We start from the raw sequence: 19,947 nt of genomic DNA, 5'->3' as shown, positions 1-19,947 counted from the left end.
CAAAGACACACATTTGGTGACCTGTAGGATGAGGCAAACGGATCAAAGTACACAAGGACTGTCAGTGCAGGAGAAAGCAGAGCCAGGCAAGGAGTGGGCTGCTGCTTGGGGTTACAATGAGCGATTGAAGTAATGATGGGCTGTGCTTCCAAGGCGAGTCAGACAGAATGCAATAGAAAGTTGCAGGGAAGGTGAAGGAGAAGTGTTAAAAAGGGAACTGGGGAGGAGATGGGGAAGAGAGAGGGGAAAGTCCAGGAAAAACAGAAATGTACAGAGCTGCTGCTTCCTTGAAAGCCATGAAGCTTGCAGAGCAAAGGAGGACAAGACCTCAGATCCCTGGCTGGGAAGGCTGGTTGGCATTTAGGGGACTGGGTCTTTGTTGTTGAGCCCAGGCTACCTGGAACATGGCCTCAGAAGAGCAGAATGTGTTCTCATCACTTACTTTGTGTTTCCAAACAGAAGAGAAGCGAGGGAGGTGCCACCTTGATCCAGCTGAAGCATTTCCAGGAAGCTTCTCTCTGGATGCCACGTCGAGGCTGCCCTGCCGTGGCACAGAGCTGGTGATTGCCGAGTGTGTGGACATGGCTTTGCTCAGCAACATCCTGGCGGCCTATTCCTTTGTCTCAGGTAGTTGTCCAGTCTCGGCTGGGCCAGGGTTGAGGGCTGAGGGTATCTCCTGAGTGGCTATCAATGGCCTTATACTCCGAAGAGAAATGCTACACAAAGTGGAGGGATCCTGCTGTGCTGAATTTTGAGATGAAAGATCTTCTGGTTTGACAGTTAAGCTTGGTATTCTCTAATTCAGCAGATGATTTGGGGGGTGGGCTCTCAAAGTTTTATCTTGCTAAAAATATTTGGTTTCCTTGGGGCTCAAGTGAGTGAATAAAGTAGCCTGAGGCTATTATTACTTGTCATTGTGCACTTGACTCCAGGTGAGAGAGGCTCATGGAGTATCCTCAGCCTGCTTATTTCTGTGCTGTGGTTCTCAGCCCCACCCAGGTGTGTGTGTGTGTGAGTGTGTGTGTGTGTGAGTGTGTTTGTGTGGGGGGCATGTGTTTGTGGGACTGTATGAGGTATCTGATAATCTCCTGGGAGACGTGAAGACATGAAGCATGTAAGTCTGAGACAGTCTGTTACTTGCCCCTTCCTTGATTCAGAGTTGTACTCTTAAGAATATAGCTCACTGTCTCCTCAAGATGCTTAAGAATAGAGAATATGCTGTTCATATAAGAGAAGCCATTTAAAAATACATGAAAATATACCTCAATCAAGCTGAAATTTAAAAAAAATACATAAAAATGCTCAATGGTTTGAGTAACCAGACGAATTTTCTGCTGCTTGAGTGAATTTTATTTTTTGATAGTTTGCTTTGGCTTTGTTTTGTTTTGCCTCTTGTCTCAGGATGTTGTATAAAAAGGAAGGGGCTGAGGCCCTGATTCGAATTCCTCTAATCAGAGGGCCAATTTTGCTTTCTGCTTCTCTAGCCAGGGTTGATGTGTGGTGACCTCAGAGTTCAGAGGTAAAACCTGACATTTCTATTTACAGTGGCAAATCTGAGCCAGGGTTGAGGATAGAGGAAGCTCATGGCTTCTCTTTGAGAGAGGATCTTGGATGATATGCAACCTAATTTTAGAAAGGAGGACTTCTCAGGGTGGCAAGATGCAGCACATGGCCTGCACATGCCTCAAAGCCAGGGTTCTCCCGTCCTGGGTCAGTAAAGGCCTGGGTCATCAGTCAGTCCCTCACCTCCCTAAGGAAGTCTGGTGCCTGCGGCCTCCTTCCCCAGGCACCAAACCCCAGAGGAATCTCAGCTTTGCTCTTTCTTCAAGGCTGTACTGGGGAGCAAGGGCACTGGAGTTGGAAAAGAGATATTTGAAACTCTGGTATCATATTTCATAAGCAATTGAATGATGATCCTCTCAACTCTGTAGTGAAGACAAACCCAAAATGAAGTGGGTGGTGGCAGGGAGGGCCTGGAGGTTGCAAGGCCTCGAAGGCACTTGCACTTCAGCTGTTGTAAGAAAGTATCTCGGGTGAGAACATACAGGCTACTGGACTTCGGAGTTGTGCTTGGCACAGGAGGTTCCTGGCAGTTTTCCATTTCAGCCAGCATGACCCTGAGTTGTGACCATTGAATGTGGTAACTCATTGAATGGTCTGGTGTTTACTGTGGGTCTTGTGATCTTGCTAGAGCCGAAGGAGTACATGGCCCTGTTTTTCTCTCCCCTCCAACCTTCCTCCTTCCAACCGCATATTCTGGAATTAAATATTGATTGAGAGACAGGAAGATAATGCTTCTTTTAAGTAAATATGGGCTGAAATAAAAAGAGAATGCAAGGAAATGGAAAGTAAAGTGGCCAAAATAAAATGTGTTCGATCTAGTAAATAGACTTGATGGCTGAAAATTAATTCTGAGTGTGATGGGGGAACAATCCTTGTAAAGAAAATGAATTAAGAAAATTTAAAATATGAAGGTGAATATAACAGATACAAAAATAATTGTTTTAAAAGAAGAAAACAGAACAAATGGATAGCAGGCAATAATGAAAAGTATGTTAGAAGAAAATTGTAAAACATGTCCTAATCTTGTAGCTGTCTCATGTTCTCATTCAGCTGAGTCTGGTCTTCAACTACACAGGGGCCCCTGATCCCTTCTAATTTCTTCCAGAGCATCACTTGACTCTTATTTTGTCCATGTGGTCCATCATTTCAGCAACATATTTGCTGATGCACACAACTCCCTTATTCTTTGTCCAGCTTCTGATTAAAACAACAGGCAAAACACTAACTCTAAGCAAACCCTACTTTCTCCCCTTTCTCCCTCTGCGCTGAAGTAACCAAATCTGCTACAACTTTGCAGATGGAAGCCATTGGAAATCCATGGTATCAAACCTCAGCTGGGACTGAAGCACTATCTTGTTCCCATGCATCACAAAGCCATTTCAAACCCTGGAAGTTCTAGTAATTTAAATACCTATTTATCAAAATGTAACCTACGATTAAATGGCAAATGCAAACAGAGAGAAAAAATGCAGCATTAATGAAGAAGGGCTAAAGTTTATAATATATAAAGAGTTTTTACAAATCCATAAAAGATCGGTGTCTCAAAGAATAGTAGCAAAGAACAAGAATCAGCAGTTTGCCAAAGAAACAATGTAAATTGCTGATAAGACACACACAGCTTGAGTTCTAGCAATTGAACAAATGCAAAATAAAAGCAATGAGTTCATATTTTTATTTTATAAAATTCTCAAAGATTTGAGTGATTATGTATATAATTTCAATTTTGGAGACAGTGTGGGGAAGTGAGTACTCACAGTGTTATGGAATTGTAAATTGCTACAACCTCTCTAGAGAATGATTTGGGAACATCTGTCAAAAGCCTTAGAAACTTGTGTGTCATTTAGCCAGCAGTTCCACATCTAGGAATTTATCCTAAGGACCTAACTAGGGACATGGGCAAACATTTTACTATGAGAACAATCGATCTCAGAACTGTTCATAATAGTAAAAAATCAGAAAAATGGGTGAATATTAATTGAAGCAGAAAGATGTGCTGTTGAGTGAATAAAGCCTGTTACTATATAGTATACACAATATAATCCCATTTATATTTGTATATTCACATGTATATGTAACCACATTTTATTGCAAATTATATCTGGATGTTGGGATTTTATGAGTGCATTTGTGCATTTTTAATTTTCTTTTGCTTAGCTGTATGCTTAAGTATTCTATACTTCATTGATATCACTTTTGTAATAAATAATGTTATTTTATTGGAATTTAAGATTTAGAATTATATCATACATATATTTTAAAAATTACTACTCCCTTATTCTTTTCTGACTTCTAGACCTAAGTATCTAAATGCCCTGAACATTACCACTTGGGTGTGCCATAAGCATTTCAAATTCAACCTGGCCTGCAATGGAATATTGTCCTTCTTTTTAAATTGTTCTTTCTTTGGTGCACCATCTAGGGCATCAGTTTTACCAGAAATACGATTTCTAGTCTTTGGTATACCTTATTCACTGCCCATATACAATTGGTTAGGGTTGATCTATTTTGCCTCTCAATGTTTCTCATATGGGTCCCCTCCTTTTCATTCCCACCATCATTGAATTGATCCAAGCCCCACTGAGTTTTTGCTTATCTTATCATAATGATATTTTCCATTGTCTGCCTGCCTTCAGTCTTGCTTCATAGACTGTGTTTTATAGCAAAATGATCTTTCTGAACTGTAGCTGTGATGATGATGTAATTCTTTTTATTTTTTAGAATACTTTAGAATACTTATTATCTCTGGGATGAAGTTCAAGCACTTTTGTATGTTTTAATAATTAGGATTGTTTTAAGCTGCAAATAATAGAAAATCTCAACTTGGTGGCCTAAACATATAAGAGTTATCTTACCTTCATAAGAAGTTTGGAGGTAGGTGGTCCATTGGCTCAAAGATGTAGGGACCAGCATCTCTGTGATTTTCATGTTCTTTCTATTATGGCTGCACAGTGGCTGCTGTCACTCTTGCCCTCATTCAAGATGGTTAAGAAAAGGAAGGATGTTCCAGTAGATCTCTTCTCATATTTCATTGGCCAAAACTTTGTTACATGACCATTTAGCTGAAAAAAATGACAAAGCTTTTTCAACTTTTAGACCAGTGACTCATAACCAGGTGTGATTTTGCCCTACAGGGGATTTCAGGAAATGTCTGGAAACACTTTTGGTTGTCACAAATGGGGTGGGGTGGGGCTACTATTAGCATCTATCAGTGGAGAAACGTCCTATGATGCACAAGACAAACCCCACAACAAAGAATTAACTGGTCCAAGAGGTCAATAGTGCTGAGGTTGAGAAGACATGCTCCAGAGGCAAGTAAGGGAGAAGGGATTTGGGGATAGTGTAAGTTCTCCAACCTGCAGTTTCTTATGTGGCTTACCAGGGCTTTTAGTGCCTGAACTTGACTTCTCTGTGCTGTCATTTAGTTGTAGACCTCCCTGACCAACACCTCACTCCAATTATTCTAAACCACTTGCTAGGCCTTTTCTGACCTCTTTGCCTTTGGCAGTCATTTCCTTTCCCAAGAATTCTTCCCTTCAGTCCTCGACTGGCTAGCTCCCTCGCAGTCTTCAGGGTCTGCTATTTACTCTCTTTGCTCCCCCACCCTGGCTTAGGTGCTCATTCGTGTGCTCCTCACACATGTTTTGTTTCCCTTGATCTCAGCACTTGGATTGGAGGAGTTAACATTTCTTGTTTCAACTCTGTGCAGCCAACCCCTTGGGATCATAATATAATAATTTATGATGAGGATAATAATCTCATTAATAGTAATAGCCTCATGAATAACTTCTAATAGGGTTAGAAAGATTAAATGGAATGATTGCTCTTTAATTTAATGTTTTGAATTGATAATACATTCTCCTGCTCACTCTTCCATTTCCTTTAGTTTCTTCCTTAAAGTCACCTTCTCAGTTAAATTCCCTCTGGTCACTCCACCTGCCTGCTCCCCTCCAGCACACATCTGACACTTCCTACCCTCCTTCCTATTTTTACTGTTTTCTTCTCCTTATCACCTTATTACCATCTAACATACAACTATTTTATTTGTTTATTTTATTTAATATCTCTCTGAATAGACTACAAGCTCCCAGGAACACTGGGGTTTTTGTTTCTTTCCTCAGCCTCTAGAATAGTGTCTGGCACCTATTAGATGCTCAACAAATCAGTGAATCAACATGGCTCCATGATCAAACAATATAAAAAGATACATAGTGAGAAGTTTTAACTGCCCCTCCATCCAGTCCCCAAGTTTGACCTATCATCAGGCTTCTCTGCATCCTTCCAGGGTCCTTTGTGCACAGGTAAGGAAATATGAACATACAGTCTCATTCTCTCCCCTTTTATACACAGGTAGCATTTCATACATACTGTTTTGTACTTTGCCTTTTTCAGCGAGCAACCAGCATATCATAAAGATGTGTTATAGCAGTGTATAGAGAGCTTCCTTATTCTTTTAGACAACTATATCCTGTTCTTATGTACAGATGAACCATAATTTAACCAGTCCCCTGCTGATGGCCGGTGAGAGTGATTCAAATCTTTTCAAATGGGCAACAGAGTTGCAATAAATAAAACAAACCATGGCATATACACATGTTCAAGTGTATTTGTAGAATAAGTTCCCCAAAGTGGAATTGTTGGATCAAAGTATGTATAAATTAGTAATTAAGTTAAATATTATCAAAGCGCCACTTAAGAAGGAATTTTACCAATTTACTCTTTTTAAGATGCATAAGAAGGTCCTGCAACAGTATTTCCCAACTGTAGGGTTTTTGACAATCTGATAAATGAAAAATATACATAAATATCATTTAATTTCTGTTTCTCTCGGTCATAGGTCAGGAAACCTTTTCTGTAAAAGGTCATATAAACAGAGAACAGTCTCTCTGTTCTAACTGTTCAACTCCTGTGTTGATAATATGAAAGCAGACATAGATAAAACATAGATGAAGCGGCTGGCTGTGTGCCAATAATAAAACAGATGGTGGTCAGGTTTGGCTTATGAGCCATAGTGTGCCAATTCCTGCTCTAGGTGAGCATCCTTTCATATATTGAAGGGCCATTTGTATTTCTTTTTCTGTGAACTGTTCGTATCTTTTGTCCATTTTCTTTATTGGTTGGTCTTTTTTCTTAATGCTCTTCCTAGAATGCTCTTTATGCACTAGCTCTTTGTCTCTGTTACATATTTCAAACATTTTTCATAATTTTGGCATTTGTCTTTTAACTTTGTTTACAATAATTTTTTTCAATGCAGAAGTTTTGGGGATCATTTTTTCATTTAACTAATATTCTTTGAATATGTAATTATAAGTACAGTGGTGTGGACTATGTGTAGTTCGCTAGAATTTGAATCATTTTTCCTATGAGACTGGCTTGAGAAAGATTGTCTCTTAACAGTGAGGGGACCTAACCCACCATAACTCAATTAATAGTCACAAATTTGGAGCTTGGAGAAAGTACCATAGTTTCTGTTCTGTGTAATCCCTCTTCTGGAAATCCTGTGGGAGTTGAGAACCTTTGTGTCTTTAGCCCAGAAGGCACTGTAAATTAACAGTACATTTTTGTGGAATAAAGTAACCTTTTCTTGACCTATAATATTTGAACAAATTTTAACAACTGGAATATACTCTCCTGGAGAGGGCTTGGTAAAAGTAGTACTTTCATTCACAGCCAATGGCAAGAAAATTTAATGTACTACTTTTGAAAAGCCACTTGGTGATATGTATCAAGAGGTATAAAAATATGTATCCCTTCTAACACAAAGATTTCTTTTCTGAGGGGGCGCCTAGGTGGCTCAGTCGGTTAAGCATCTGACTTTGGCTCAGGTCATGGTCTTGGGGTTCGTGAGTTCAAGCCCTGCATTGGGCTCCGTGCTGACAGCTCAGAGCCTGGAGCCACTTCAGAATCTGTGTCTCCCTCTCTCTATGTCCCTCCCTCGCTCATACTCTGTCTCTCTCTCTCTCTCAAAAGTAAATAAACATAAAAAAAAAAAAGCGTACTTTAAAAAGAATGATTCCTTTTCTGAGAATGCATTCTAAGGCAACACATGAAACAAACAAGCAGAAAAGGAAGTAGTGTTACACACAGAAGTACTCTGACTATACATTTGTCCAAACTCACAGAATGTACAACACCTGGAGCCCGAATGTAAACTATGGACCTTGTGTGATTATGATGTGTCAGTGTTGGTTCATCAACTGTAACAAAGGTACCGCTCTGGTAGGGGATGTTAATAATGGGAGAGGCTCTGGGGCGCCTGGGTGGCGCAGTCGGTTGAGCGTCCGACTTCGGCCAGGTCACGATCTCACGGTCTGTGGGTTCGAGCCCCGCGTCGGGCTCTGGGCTGATGGCTCAGAGCCTGGAGCCTGTTTCCCATTCTGTGTCTCCCTCTCTCTCTGCCCCTCCCCCGTTCATGCTCTGTCTCTCTCTGTCCCAAAAATAAATAAAAATGTTGAAAAAAAAAAAATAATGGGAGAGGCTATGGGTGTGTGGGGGTGGGGAGTATGTGGGAAATCTCTGTCTTTTCTTCTTAATTTTGTTGTGAACCTAAAACTGCTGTAAAAAGTCTTAAAAGCAAACAAACAAACAAAAAACCCATGCAGATAAAAATATATAAACTATATAAATATAATGAAGTAAATATAAATAAATATGTACATATTCTTATGACAGGAAAAAAGAACAGAAGAACATTCACTACACTACACAGTATGTAGTTATATTCAGGTTGTGAGCTTATGGTTGTTTTACAAATTTTTGTCATTCCCTACTCTTTTAATGCTATATACACACATACATGTACATTTATATGTATGCACACATATATACACCTACATACATCTATATACATGTTAATCAACATACAATAAATTTATTAACTGGACTTTTAGAAACTGTGTATTCATGATTTAATTCAATATTTGTGAGATACACATAATGAGCAAGGCAATATGCTAGATGCTCTAGAAATTCAAAGTGAATCATGTGGATTCTGCCCTCAATTTGCTCTGTTATATGGGAAAAATAGTAGTTATATAACTAATTGTAATACAACTACATAAAGTGCTGCCTAGATTGGAGGGGCTAATTAATCACACTCTTCCTTCCAGACTCAAGAAGCCAGAAACGCATCAGAATAGGGTACTGACTATAGCAGTGGTTAAGCCACAACAGAGAATGTTCTGGGCCTTCTACCTAGCTCCCCTTAGTCCTGGGGTGATACGATGGCAGGTCTTTCCTGCTGCAGGTGAAGAAAGGTGAGCAGGGTGGATTAGGATGATGGGTAAGGGAACAGAAGGCCTCTTTCGGGGAGTGCTTATGGCCTGGATGGCCTCAAAAAGGTGAGGATGGCCTCAAAAGAGGTGAAAGCAAGGGAGTATACTCCAGAGCCAGCCTAGTGGAGCAGGGATTCTCCAATATTCCCTCTTCCTGAGGAAGAACAAGTCAGGGATGGAAGAAGGAGGGAAGCTTTCTCCAGCATTTCAGAAAGGGCAGAAGTGTTAGTAGGAGTCTTCGCTTCTTTATGGTGAGGGACAGAATCTCATAAAGAGGAATCCTTGCAATGCCTGAAGAGTTCAGAGAAAAAATGATGCTAAATACTCCCTGATACTACAAAAGCCCTGTTACTCTCTTTAAAACCTATTTGTAAAACTTTTTTTCTTTCCAGTCAAGGGATTGCAAGCTTTGAGGCCAACAAGAAAAGTCTAGGCAGGAGAACCAATTACACTTGCACGGAGACCAGCTGATCTGGCCTGGGCTGCTTCTGCTCTTTTGCAGAGTTTGCTGGGCATGGTCTGACCTCTGAAGGTGCAAATGAAATTAGTCCCAGGACCTCCACATAGAGCCTTTTCCTGCTCATGAAAACAATGACCCTGCAGGAAGCAAGATACAGCAATACATTTATTTTTATTTACTGAGGGAAAACAACCGGCAGTAGCCCTCCCCACTCTACTTCCTGGGCAATTAACAGCTGTCTGGATCTGGCCAAGACCAGGGTGGATCATTGGCCAAGAGGAAGTGACCTGGAGCAGAGATGAGAAAAAACAACCACGATAGAGCTACAGTTTCGATTTTTGCAGAAGCATGATGAAGAAAACCAAAACAAATTATATCAGCTGTGAAAATCAACTCTGAGTCACCTCCTCAGGATCCAGTGAGGCCCAGTAAACTCCCTCGCTCTCTCTCATTGCTTTTGCTGGGCTTCTCTAGGAATCCTTGTCTGAGACTGCTCTAGGCAAAAAAGTATGTTTTCTGGTTGGAGTAGCAGGACAGGATGGACTAGTTAAGCTGGGGAGAGGGGAGAATAGTGGTTCCCAAGATAAAGTTCAATAACCATCTTCCAAGTTAACCTATGTAATGGGAGGCTGTGAGGGCAGGGTGTGAAAAACATGGAGAAATACATTCACAGGGAAGAAAGGGTGGGATGAGAAAAGGAAGGAAGGTAAGGGAGAAAGGGAAAGAGGGAGGAAAACAGATAGATTAGATGGATGGAGGGATGGATGGGAGAGAGGGAGAGAACTCAGAAGGAAGGAAGAGAGGGAGAGAGGGAGGAAGAAAATAAATAGAGTGAGTTATTATTTATTGAATGCCTATCTTTGTCAAGATCATGGATAATGCTGGTCATCTGTAATACCTTTAACCCTTACTACAATTCAGTGGGGTAGGTAAGTGGTGTTTAAGAAATGGCTTAGATGAGGCTTCAAACTGATGCAGTTCTGCCCAATCGTTTTCCATCTTGGTAAAAGCATGGATTTGGGTATCTTTTCTAGAAAGCCTCCTCAGAGCCCCATATCTGAACTTTAGCTTTCCACTTACCTTTATGTTTCCAGAGATCCCTCTTTATGCTTCGTAATAGCTCTTCCCTTTGGTCCTGGAATGATTGGGTCTGCTTCCCTGCTGGTCTGCTCCTTAAGGCAAGAGCTGCCTCAGTTCACTCAGTTTCTGCTGGATATCAACCAGACAGAGTTCAGTTTCATCCCCCTTCACTGAACATGTACTTATTTATATCAAGCAATTAATTCTTATTAGATATAACTGACATAACATTGTATAGATTTAAGGTGACAAGGTGTTGACTTGGCATATTCATATATTGCAGTGTGATTACCATCATAACATTAGCTACCATGTGTCTCACGTCCCTTAATTATTATCTTTTTTTTTTTTTTGTGGTGAGAACAATTAAGTTCTCTTAGCAACTTTGAAGCCTGTAATACAATATTGTTTTCTGTAATTCACTATGCTGTACATTAAATCCCCAGGACTTATTCGTCTAGTGGTTACAAATTTATAGCCTTAAACAACACAGCTACGATTCTCTCATTCTCTAGCCCTTGTTCCATCACTATACCCTCTGTTTCTGTGAGGAGGGCCTCTTTAGATTCCATATATTAGTGATAACATACAGTATTTGTCTTACTTTGTCTGACTTATCTCAATTAGCAATAATGTACTTATGGTCACAACACATTTTCTTTATCCATTCATCTGTTGATGGACACTTAGATTGTTTCCATGTCTTGGTTATTATGAATAATGCTGCTGCAAACATGGGAATGCAGACATCTCTTAAAGATAGTGATTTCACTTCCTTCTGTTTCCCTGTTCATTTCAATCGATGTAGAAAATGCATTGGCAAAATACAACATTCTTTCATGATAAAATCCTCAACAAATTGGGTATAAAAGGAACATAATTAAATATGATAAAGGCCATATATGACAAGCCCAAAGCTAACATCATGGTCACTAGTAAAATACTGAAAGCTTCTCAACTGCATACAAAAGATCCACCATTTTATTCTTTATAGTTTTGATGTCATCATTTACCTCTTTTTACATTGTGTGTCCATTAATAGATTGTAATAGTTATAGTTATTTTTAATACTATTTTCCTTTAACCTTATACTATCATTTAGTGGCTAATACGTGATTCTGTTACAGAATTAGAGTTTTTAAAATCAGACTGCATATTTACCTTTACCAGTGTGTGGTATACTTTCAAATGTTCTCATGTCACTAATTAGCATTTTTTCACTTCAACTTGATGAACTCCTTTCAGCATTTCTTGTAAGGTAGGATAGCCTCAGCTTTAGTTTCTATAAGAAAGTCTTTATTTCTCCTTCATATCTGAAGGATAACTTTGCCATATAGAGTATTCTTGGCTGGCAATTTTTTCTTTCAACACTTTAAGTATGTCATTCTACTCTCCCCTGGCCTGTGGAGTTTCTGCTGAGAAATCCACTGATAGCCTAATGGGTGTTCCTTTATAAGTTACACTCTTTTTTACTCTAGATGTGCTTAAGATTCTTTTTCTTAATTTCATTATAATGTGTCTTGGAGTTGTTTTTGCTTTAAGATAATAGGGTGATCTAATAGCTTCATGAACTTGGATGCCAAAGCCTCTTCTCGGTTTTTGGAAGTTCTCAGCTATTTTTTTTTTTTTTAATTTACACAGAGAGAGAGAGAGAGCACACATGAGCAGGGGGGAGGGACAGAGGGGGGGGGAAGAGAGAGGAACTACCAAGCAGACCGCATGCTCGGCATGGAGCCTAATGTGGGGCTTGATCCCATGACCCTGGGATCATGAGGTGAGCCAAACTTGAATTGGACACCCAACCGACTGAGCCACCCAGGCAGCCCTCAGCTATTATTTTAAAAATAATCTTTCTGGCCTCTTCCTCCTCTCTTCTCCTTCTGGAACTCTGATTATGCTAATATTTGTACATCTGACTGAATGGTCAGGTCACATAAGCTTTCTTCACTCTGTCATTTTTTTTTCCTCTGTTTGCCTTTGATTGGGTTACTTGAAAACAACTGGCTTCTAGGTCACTTATTTTTGTCTTCCATTTGATCTACTCTGCTGCAGATTCTCTCTATTGCATTTTTCATTTCAATCATTGAATTCTTCAGCTCCAGAATTTTGTTTGGTTCTTTTTTAAGGTTTCTATCTCATTGCTAAATTTTTCATTTTGTTCATGTATTTTTTCCCTGATTTCATCGAATTGTCATCTGTGTTTCTTTATAGCTCGTTGTTATTTTGAATTCTTTACCTGCTAGATCATAAGATTTCATGTCTTTGAAATCTTTATTGAAGGATTATTATCTTTTGGTGGTGATAAGTTTCTTGATTCTTCATGTTCCTTATAGCTTTGTGTTGCTGCTTTGTCTTTAAAGTAAAAGACACTTCCTCAAATCTTCACTAGTTGCCTTCAGATGGAGTATATTGTTCATTGATCCTGTTTTATCTGGACTTGCATTTATACACCTGCTTCACACTTCTTACTCCCTCTTGTGGCAAAATTTTTAAAGCTTTTATGTCTTTTCTGGATCTTCTTACAGCTCACCTGGCTGGCTACTAGAAACTTCCCTTTTGTTTTCCAGAAGGTGGTGCTACAGCTCAAGTTTGTGGTTTCTCTCTTGCCCACAGATCCTAGTCTATTTTTCTGATAGCACTCTAGTTTACCCAGCTTTCTTTTGCTGCCAGTCTTGGAGCCTGAGTAAGGAGCCACCTTAGAGCAAGGGAAAGTGTAGGTTTAGCACTTGGGGCATGAGGAGTGTCTGTCAGCTGGTGGAGAGATCCTTGGCTGAGGTTCTCCCAGTGGATTGTGGGTGGACTTTCTCCAGACATCCTGAGTGCAGTCAGCATGAACCATGTCTCTTTAATGCCCTTTGATAGTCTTATCTGTCTCTTTCCCAATTTCTTCCCTCCCCTCAGTCATGGGGGTCCCACTTTAGACTCTGGATGTTCCTGGAGGGAAATGGGTTTTTCCCTGCTGCATCCAGCATAGTTGGGTTAACCAGACACTCACACACAGCTCTCACTTCCCCCCACAGAGTGGTGCCACCAGATAGTTCAATTCTGTGCTGTCAACTTGGAGGGGAGGGGCAATGCCGGAAAAGTTCCTTCAAACCCCTTTATTGTTTGTTTGTTTGTTTGTTTGTTTGTTTGTTTCCTTAAGCGATGTGCTGGAATTGTTTCATCCAAGTCAGCACTTTTCAAAATTTTCCCCAAACACACCTGGGAAGGATTGGTGTTGGGGTTGCTAGTTCCACAGCCCAAACTGAAGTCTGTCTGTGGTCTATTATGGGATGATCAGGTGGGCGAGACTCCTCCCGGGTTTCTTGAGCTATGTTGTTGGATCACAAGACTCCCACAGAGACACTTTTGTTTGTGGATGGATGCTTAATTAGCTGTTAAAAACAAGAGACACAAAAAGTAGGGATATGTTACACTGCTATGATATTTTTTTTTTAATTTTTTTTTAAACGTTTTTTATTTATTTTTGGGACAGAGAGAGACAGAGCATGAACGGGGGAGGGGCAGAGAGAGAGGGAGACACAGAATCGGAAACAGGCTCCAGGCTCCAAGCCATCAGCCCAGAGCCTGAGGCGGGGCTCGAACTCACGGACCGCGAGATCGTGCACTGCTATGATATTGATGTCACTTCCTTTTCACCACATTTACGTTGTTGACTACTCTTGCATCTACTATTAGTGTCCTCTGTTTTCTTCACTCCTCTTCATACCTCTAATTTATATCTGTTTTATTCACATAACTGTCTTTTTGGCAGGAGTTTTGGAGAGAAGGAGGTATCATAAACACATGTGTTCAATATGCTGTGTTTAGACTGATAGAGCCTTTTTTTGGGGTACAATTTAGGATGCATAAAACTTCAAAATGCCTATGCCCTTTGATGCAGTTATTCTATTTCTAGGTAACTAACCTGTAGAAATAATTCTGCATGTGTATAAAGAGATGTGTACAAGAACACAAGCATGTTGACTCTAGCATTGCTCAAAATAGTAAAAAAATTGTAAACCACTTATATTGATAGTATTAACGAAATGGTTAAATAAACTTTGATATGTCCACGCTACAGAACACGGTGCAGCAGTCAGAAAGAATTCTGTTGACATATCTGGAAAGTTCTCTAAAAAATATTCTTAAATTAAAAAATATATATATGATACCACTTATATTCTTTAAAAATCCACAAAACAATGTGTATTTTGATTCATACTTACAAGTGAATACAGATTATGGAAAACGAATTTGTTGATGGCAATCTTGGGTCATATCACATTGATTATGCCCTGTGACTCAAGGCCAGGCATGCCCCTATGTTCTCATACTTGCCTAGAAAGGGAAGGTTATTCACCCCAAGTCTCTCATCCTGTTGAGCACATCATACAGGGATCATCATTGGGCTCACTAAGCATATTGCACATCAACAGAATGATTATTTTCTTTTCTCACCAAGGAAAAGTTCAAATTTCTCCCCCACAAATTACCTGATGAGGTTATTATAAACTACCTACTCTGGCCTTTCAGTCTGTGATTGTATAAGCTATCTATTGCTGCAAAGCAAAATACCTCAAACCTTAAAACTTAAAACAACACACATTTATTATCTTGTCATTTCTGTGGGTCAGGAATCTGAGACTGGCTTAGCTGCAAGGCCAGGGCTGCACCAGGAGGGCATGGTTCACTTCCACGTTCACTCGCATGGCCGTCGGCATGATTCAGTTCCTTCCAGGCAGTTAGCCAGAGGCTACACTTAGTTCCTTGCCATGTGGGCCGCTCTATAGAGCAGCTCACAACATGGCAGCTGGCTCCATCAGAACAAGTCAGTGAGAAAAGCCAGAGAGAGAGAGAGAGAGAGAGAGAGCATAAGCAAATTGGAAGTCAGTCTTATATAACCTAATCTTAGACTCATCCATCACTTTTGCCATATTCTATTTGTTAGAAATCCTTGACTGGGTCCAGCCCATTAGGTCCAGCCCTCAAAGGGAAGGGCTTGTGCAAGAGTCTGAATACTAAGAGGTGGGGGGGGGGGGGCGGGGAGCATCTTGGAAGCTAACTACATTTGTTGACTAGACCTGTAACGGTATAGTTAGAATAAGGGAGGCAGCTATCCTTGGTTTTATTTATAAATTTGTTGTCAAGAAGAAGAAGAGGAAGAAGCAGGAGCAACTGCTGCTTACAGCTGTGATTAAAAGGTTATTCAGGGGTTGCAGGAGCATATTCAGAAGCCAAGAATTTTCCCATATAGGCAAAAATGGGCTTTAAGCACAATACATCTATGAGAGAGAGAGAGAAGAAACAGAGAAATTGAGCATGCACACGAGTGGGGGAGAGGGTCAGAGGGAGAGAGAGAGAGAGAGAGAGAGAGAGAGAGAGAGAGAATCTTAAGCAGGCTCTATGCCTAGCACAGAGCCTGCTGGATATCAGGACTGTAAGACCATGACCTGAGCTGAAAATCAAGAGTCAGATGGGCTTAACTGACTGAGCCACCCAGGTGCCCTTAGACACATACATCTCTTAAACAAATGACATCTAAGTACACTTGTGCTTATAATAGGTGCTAAATAATACTTTTCTTTCTTTTATCTTTTTTTTCAAAATTATTTCAAATTTAAAGTTGCAAGGATATAGGAAAAAAATCCCATACACCCTATACCCAGATTCAGTACTTGTTGATAATTATGTTCTGAATACAGTATGCAGTCTGTCACATAGGAAGGCAATATGTGTAACCATCGGAACTTTGAGGTGTGCTGAGACGTGTGCAAGGTGGGCGGGAGCTCTGTTTCCTCTGCGCATCTGGAGTCGACATCACTAATGCCTCTGTTTCCTCCCGCAGAAAACCCCGAGCGCGCAGCTCTGTACTTTGTCTCCGGCGTGTGCATCGGGCTGGTGCTCACTCTGGCCGCCTTGGTGATGAGGATCTCTTGCCACACAGACTGCCGGCAGCGTCCCCGGAAGAAGTTCCTGCAGGACCGAGACAGCAGCAGCGACAGCAGCGACAGCGACGACGGCAGCTCGGACACGGCGTCTGACATCTCCGTCAGGAGACACCGCCGCTTCGAGAGGACTTTGAACAAGAACGTGTTCACCTCGGCCGAGGAGCTGGAGCGCGCCCAGCGACTGGAGGAGCGGGAACGCATCATCAGGGAGATCTGGATGAACGGCCAGCCGGAGGTGCCCGGGACCAGGAGCCTGAACCGCTACTACTAGGGGCGGGAACGGATGCCCGCGTCTCAGGAAGCCGCCGGGGAGGGCCAGGGTCCGCCGGCAGGGTGGGCACAGGGCTGAATGCAGTTCTGCTTAAGCCCTGGGGGCAGAGATAAGCAGGACACGCCCATTTCCAGACAGGAGGACTCATCTTTCCTTTTCGATTAAATTCATGGAGAAGTAGAAAACCCAAGTCAGTTCATCAACCTTTCCAGGTCTTGGAACGGTGCTGAAAACCCTCTCCAACAATGTGGGTGGAGATTAGAGAAACGGGACTGTGGTTTCTCTTGATTTCTGAGGATCTCAGAAGTTTCTGCAGACTTCATTGCTTTGTGTTATTCCTTTACAAAAGGAAGATTTTCATGGCATGAAGGCTAGGAATAGCAGGGTGAACTTAACCCAGTAAATGCAATTTTCTAAATGACCCCATGCTATGGAGGTGATTCTCATCCAGATAGCATGATTTATGCTTATTATTTAAGGCTGATTTTTAAAAATCTTGTGTTGCAATGGCAACCTTGTCCATTTTAACTGGCACCTCAGGGATTAAAATCCTATTTTTTAGTATAGTTCCCACCTCATTCATGAAGATGGATAGAATTAACGTATTATGGGAGATGTGTCAGTGAACTAGAAAATACAAATAACCTCAAAGGATGAAGGGTTTTATTTTAAATAGTTTATAAAATATATATTAACATGCATATTTGAAGATGCTGCATAAGAATAAAAGATGTGTCTCCCCTTGCCTCCCACCCCTTTGGAGGAAAGAAATTTTGTTATAAATCTAGATACTCATGATTTTAAACATTTTGCTAAAAAAAACAAGTTTGAATTTCCAAGAAAAGAATGGGAATGGGAGATGAGGAATAAAGCCAAAATTGGATGAGATAAAAAAAATAAATAAATACTACATAAAATCTTTTTTGTTTCATGTCCATCTCTGTGGTTATATTTACCTTAAATGACAGTCATTTCATAGGTGGCTATGCTCTTTTGCCAGGCTCTTTTAGTAATTGGGGAATTAGGAGGAATGGAGAAACTGGAGAATAAAGAAATGGCCTTTGTGTGACTAGGGACTTTTTTTTTAACATTTTTTAAAGTTTATTTATTTATTTTGAGAGAGAGAACGCATATGCACAAGCAGGGGTGGGGCAGAGACAGAGAGAGAGAGAGAGAGAGAGAGAGAGAGATTCCCAAGCACCTCTGCACTGTGAGTTATAGGTCTGTTGGCTCCCTTCTCTTGACATGCAGTGTGTTCTTTAGTCTGTCTTCTGGCCCTTCCTACTGAGAGTATCTCCATTGGCATCCATTGGTGTCATCAGTATGTCTGAAAGAATGGTCCTGAGACTTCCTCTGCTGGGGTCTATGATAGGGACTTGGTGGGCTGTCTTAAGAAGTGAATGATCACAAAGCTCTGTTTGCCCAGGGGACAATATAGTTAGCTTGAAACCTTGGTGGCTGGTCTGATTATACCATTTTGGGTTGCCTCATTGGCTAGTAACAACTGCCAAAAATCTTGTTAAATCAATGTCTTTGAGTCTGGGTTCCCACCCTTGTGCTTTCAGTACCTAGGCAATAATTGCCTGGGCTTTAGGTTAACCTCATCCATCTCCGTCTCTGTCTTTTAGAAAAGTGAAACTTTGAGGTGTCTTCATCCCCAGGATTCATCCAAAGCTGACAACAGGGAAAGATATGACCCTCATTAGGCAGGGGCTAAGGGGGCAGTGGTAAAGGTGTTTGGGAAGGTTCTGGGTCATCTGGTTTTCTTAGTCGAATATCCTGATGCCTTTCTGGCAAGTCCATACAAGTTCCCATTTTGAGGGCGGTGGGGGCTTTGCCTAAGGCACAAAATACTAGATAACAGTTTAACCCACTGCTTCACTTTCATATACCCAGGATTCCAGCTTTCAGTCAAAGATAGGGAGACCTTACATTCCTTATCTTGACCCAAGCAGTTCTACATTTAGGTCTGTCACTCCTGGCTCCAGTTTCTGCAGGAGGCCACATTCATTTGCAATAGAATGATACCCAACTTAAGAGCATTTATTGGTTCATACAACTGGGAAAGGTGAGGTTGGATCCGGCTTCATGGATGATGGGGTCCAGCTGCTGAAATGTGATCAAAAGTTTGTTCTTTCTCAGCTCTCACCTCTGTTTCTCTCTATTGCTGGTCTCATTTTCTTCTCCTTCAGAAGAAACTGTGACATATGTAGATCAATGTAGTGTATTGGATTAATTGCTACTGACCAAGCATCCATACAGCCACAAGTGGGGTGTATGTGTGTGTGTGTGTGTGTGTGTGTGTGTGTGTGTGTAGGCAGTTTCACAGTTTACTAAGCTCAGGAGACAGCATGGCAAGGATGCTTCTGATGCAGCTTCCCTGGTCTTCCATGTTTCCTCAGAGAAACACCGGCTGACAGTTAAACATCTGACATATTAGGAAGCATAGTCACCCTAGGAAACTCCCACCAACTTCCTTTAAGAGTCTCTTCCTACACTGTGAGGCACAGGTAGTCACTATCAACTCATGGCACATCTCAGCCCCCTCAGCGGAACCTTCACTAATGGCAGGGAGTACACTCTAGGCGCTTTTGGATTTAACATCATCCCAATATAAGGACACAAGAGGAGAGAAACATCTTGCTTCAAGGTTCAAGATTAAAATCACAGGGAAGGACTACTTGGCCTGGCTTGTGTAATATGCCATTCTAGGAGTTTTACCATTACAGGTACTATATTTAAGTCGTTAGGGATGCCTGGGTGGCTCAGTCAATTGAGTGTCTGACTCTTGATTTTGGCCCAGGTTGTGATTCCAGGGTCGTGGGATCAAGCCCCATGTCAGTCTCCGCACTGAGTGTGGAGCCTTCTTAGGATTCTCTTTGTTTCTTTCTCTTTCTGCCCCTCTTTCTGATTTTCACACACACTCTCTCTCTTAAAAAAAAAAAAAAGTGATTCTCTCATGGTCGTGAGATTGAGCCCCACATCAGGTTCTGAGCTGATCATGGAGTCTGCTTAAGATTCTCTCTCTCCCTCTGCCCTTCCCCCCCTTATGTAAGCTCGCACTCTCTCTCAAAATAAAAAAATAAATATAATAATTAAAAAACACACTTAAGTCTTTAATCCATTTTGAGTTAATTTTTGTGAGTGGTATATAATAGGGCCCAATTTCATTCTTTTGCATGTAAATATCCAATTTTCCCAGCATAATTTATTGAAGAAGCTATCTTTTTCCTATTGAGTATTCTTGGCTCCCTTGACAAATATTACTTAGCTACCTATGTGTGGGCTTATTTTTAGACTCTTGATTCTGTTCCATTGGTCTATGTGTCTGTTTTTGTGCCTGTATCATACTATCTAGATTTGTAATAT

General features: G+C 41.0%; 1 protein-coding gene across 1 annotated transcript; it reads left to right on the top strand.

Annotated features, from left to right (window-relative positions):
* The first annotated feature begins 404 nt into the window (after positions 1-404).
* Positions 405-16,744, top strand: EVA1A (eva-1 homolog A, regulator of programmed cell death). The gene is made up of 2 exons (XM_047069194.1): positions 405-627; positions 16,205-16,744. Exons 1-2 carry the CDS (start codon positions 405-407, stop codon positions 16,576-16,578), a joined length of 597 nt encoding a protein of 198 aa, XP_046925150.1. The 3' UTR covers positions 16,579-16,744.
* The last annotated feature ends 3,203 nt before the right edge of the window (positions 16,745-19,947 follow it).

This window comes from Lynx rufus, unplaced genomic scaffold, assembly GCF_022079265.1.
Source record: "Lynx rufus isolate CCGP_SWC_20201006 ecotype Redwood Valley unplaced genomic scaffold, mLynRuf1.p SCAF_8, whole genome shotgun sequence".
Classification (NCBI taxonomy): domain Eukaryota; kingdom Metazoa; phylum Chordata; class Mammalia; order Carnivora; family Felidae; genus Lynx; species Lynx rufus.
The sequence above is the reverse complement of the archived record's forward strand: the minus strand, read 5'-3'. Positions and strand labels throughout refer to the sequence as shown.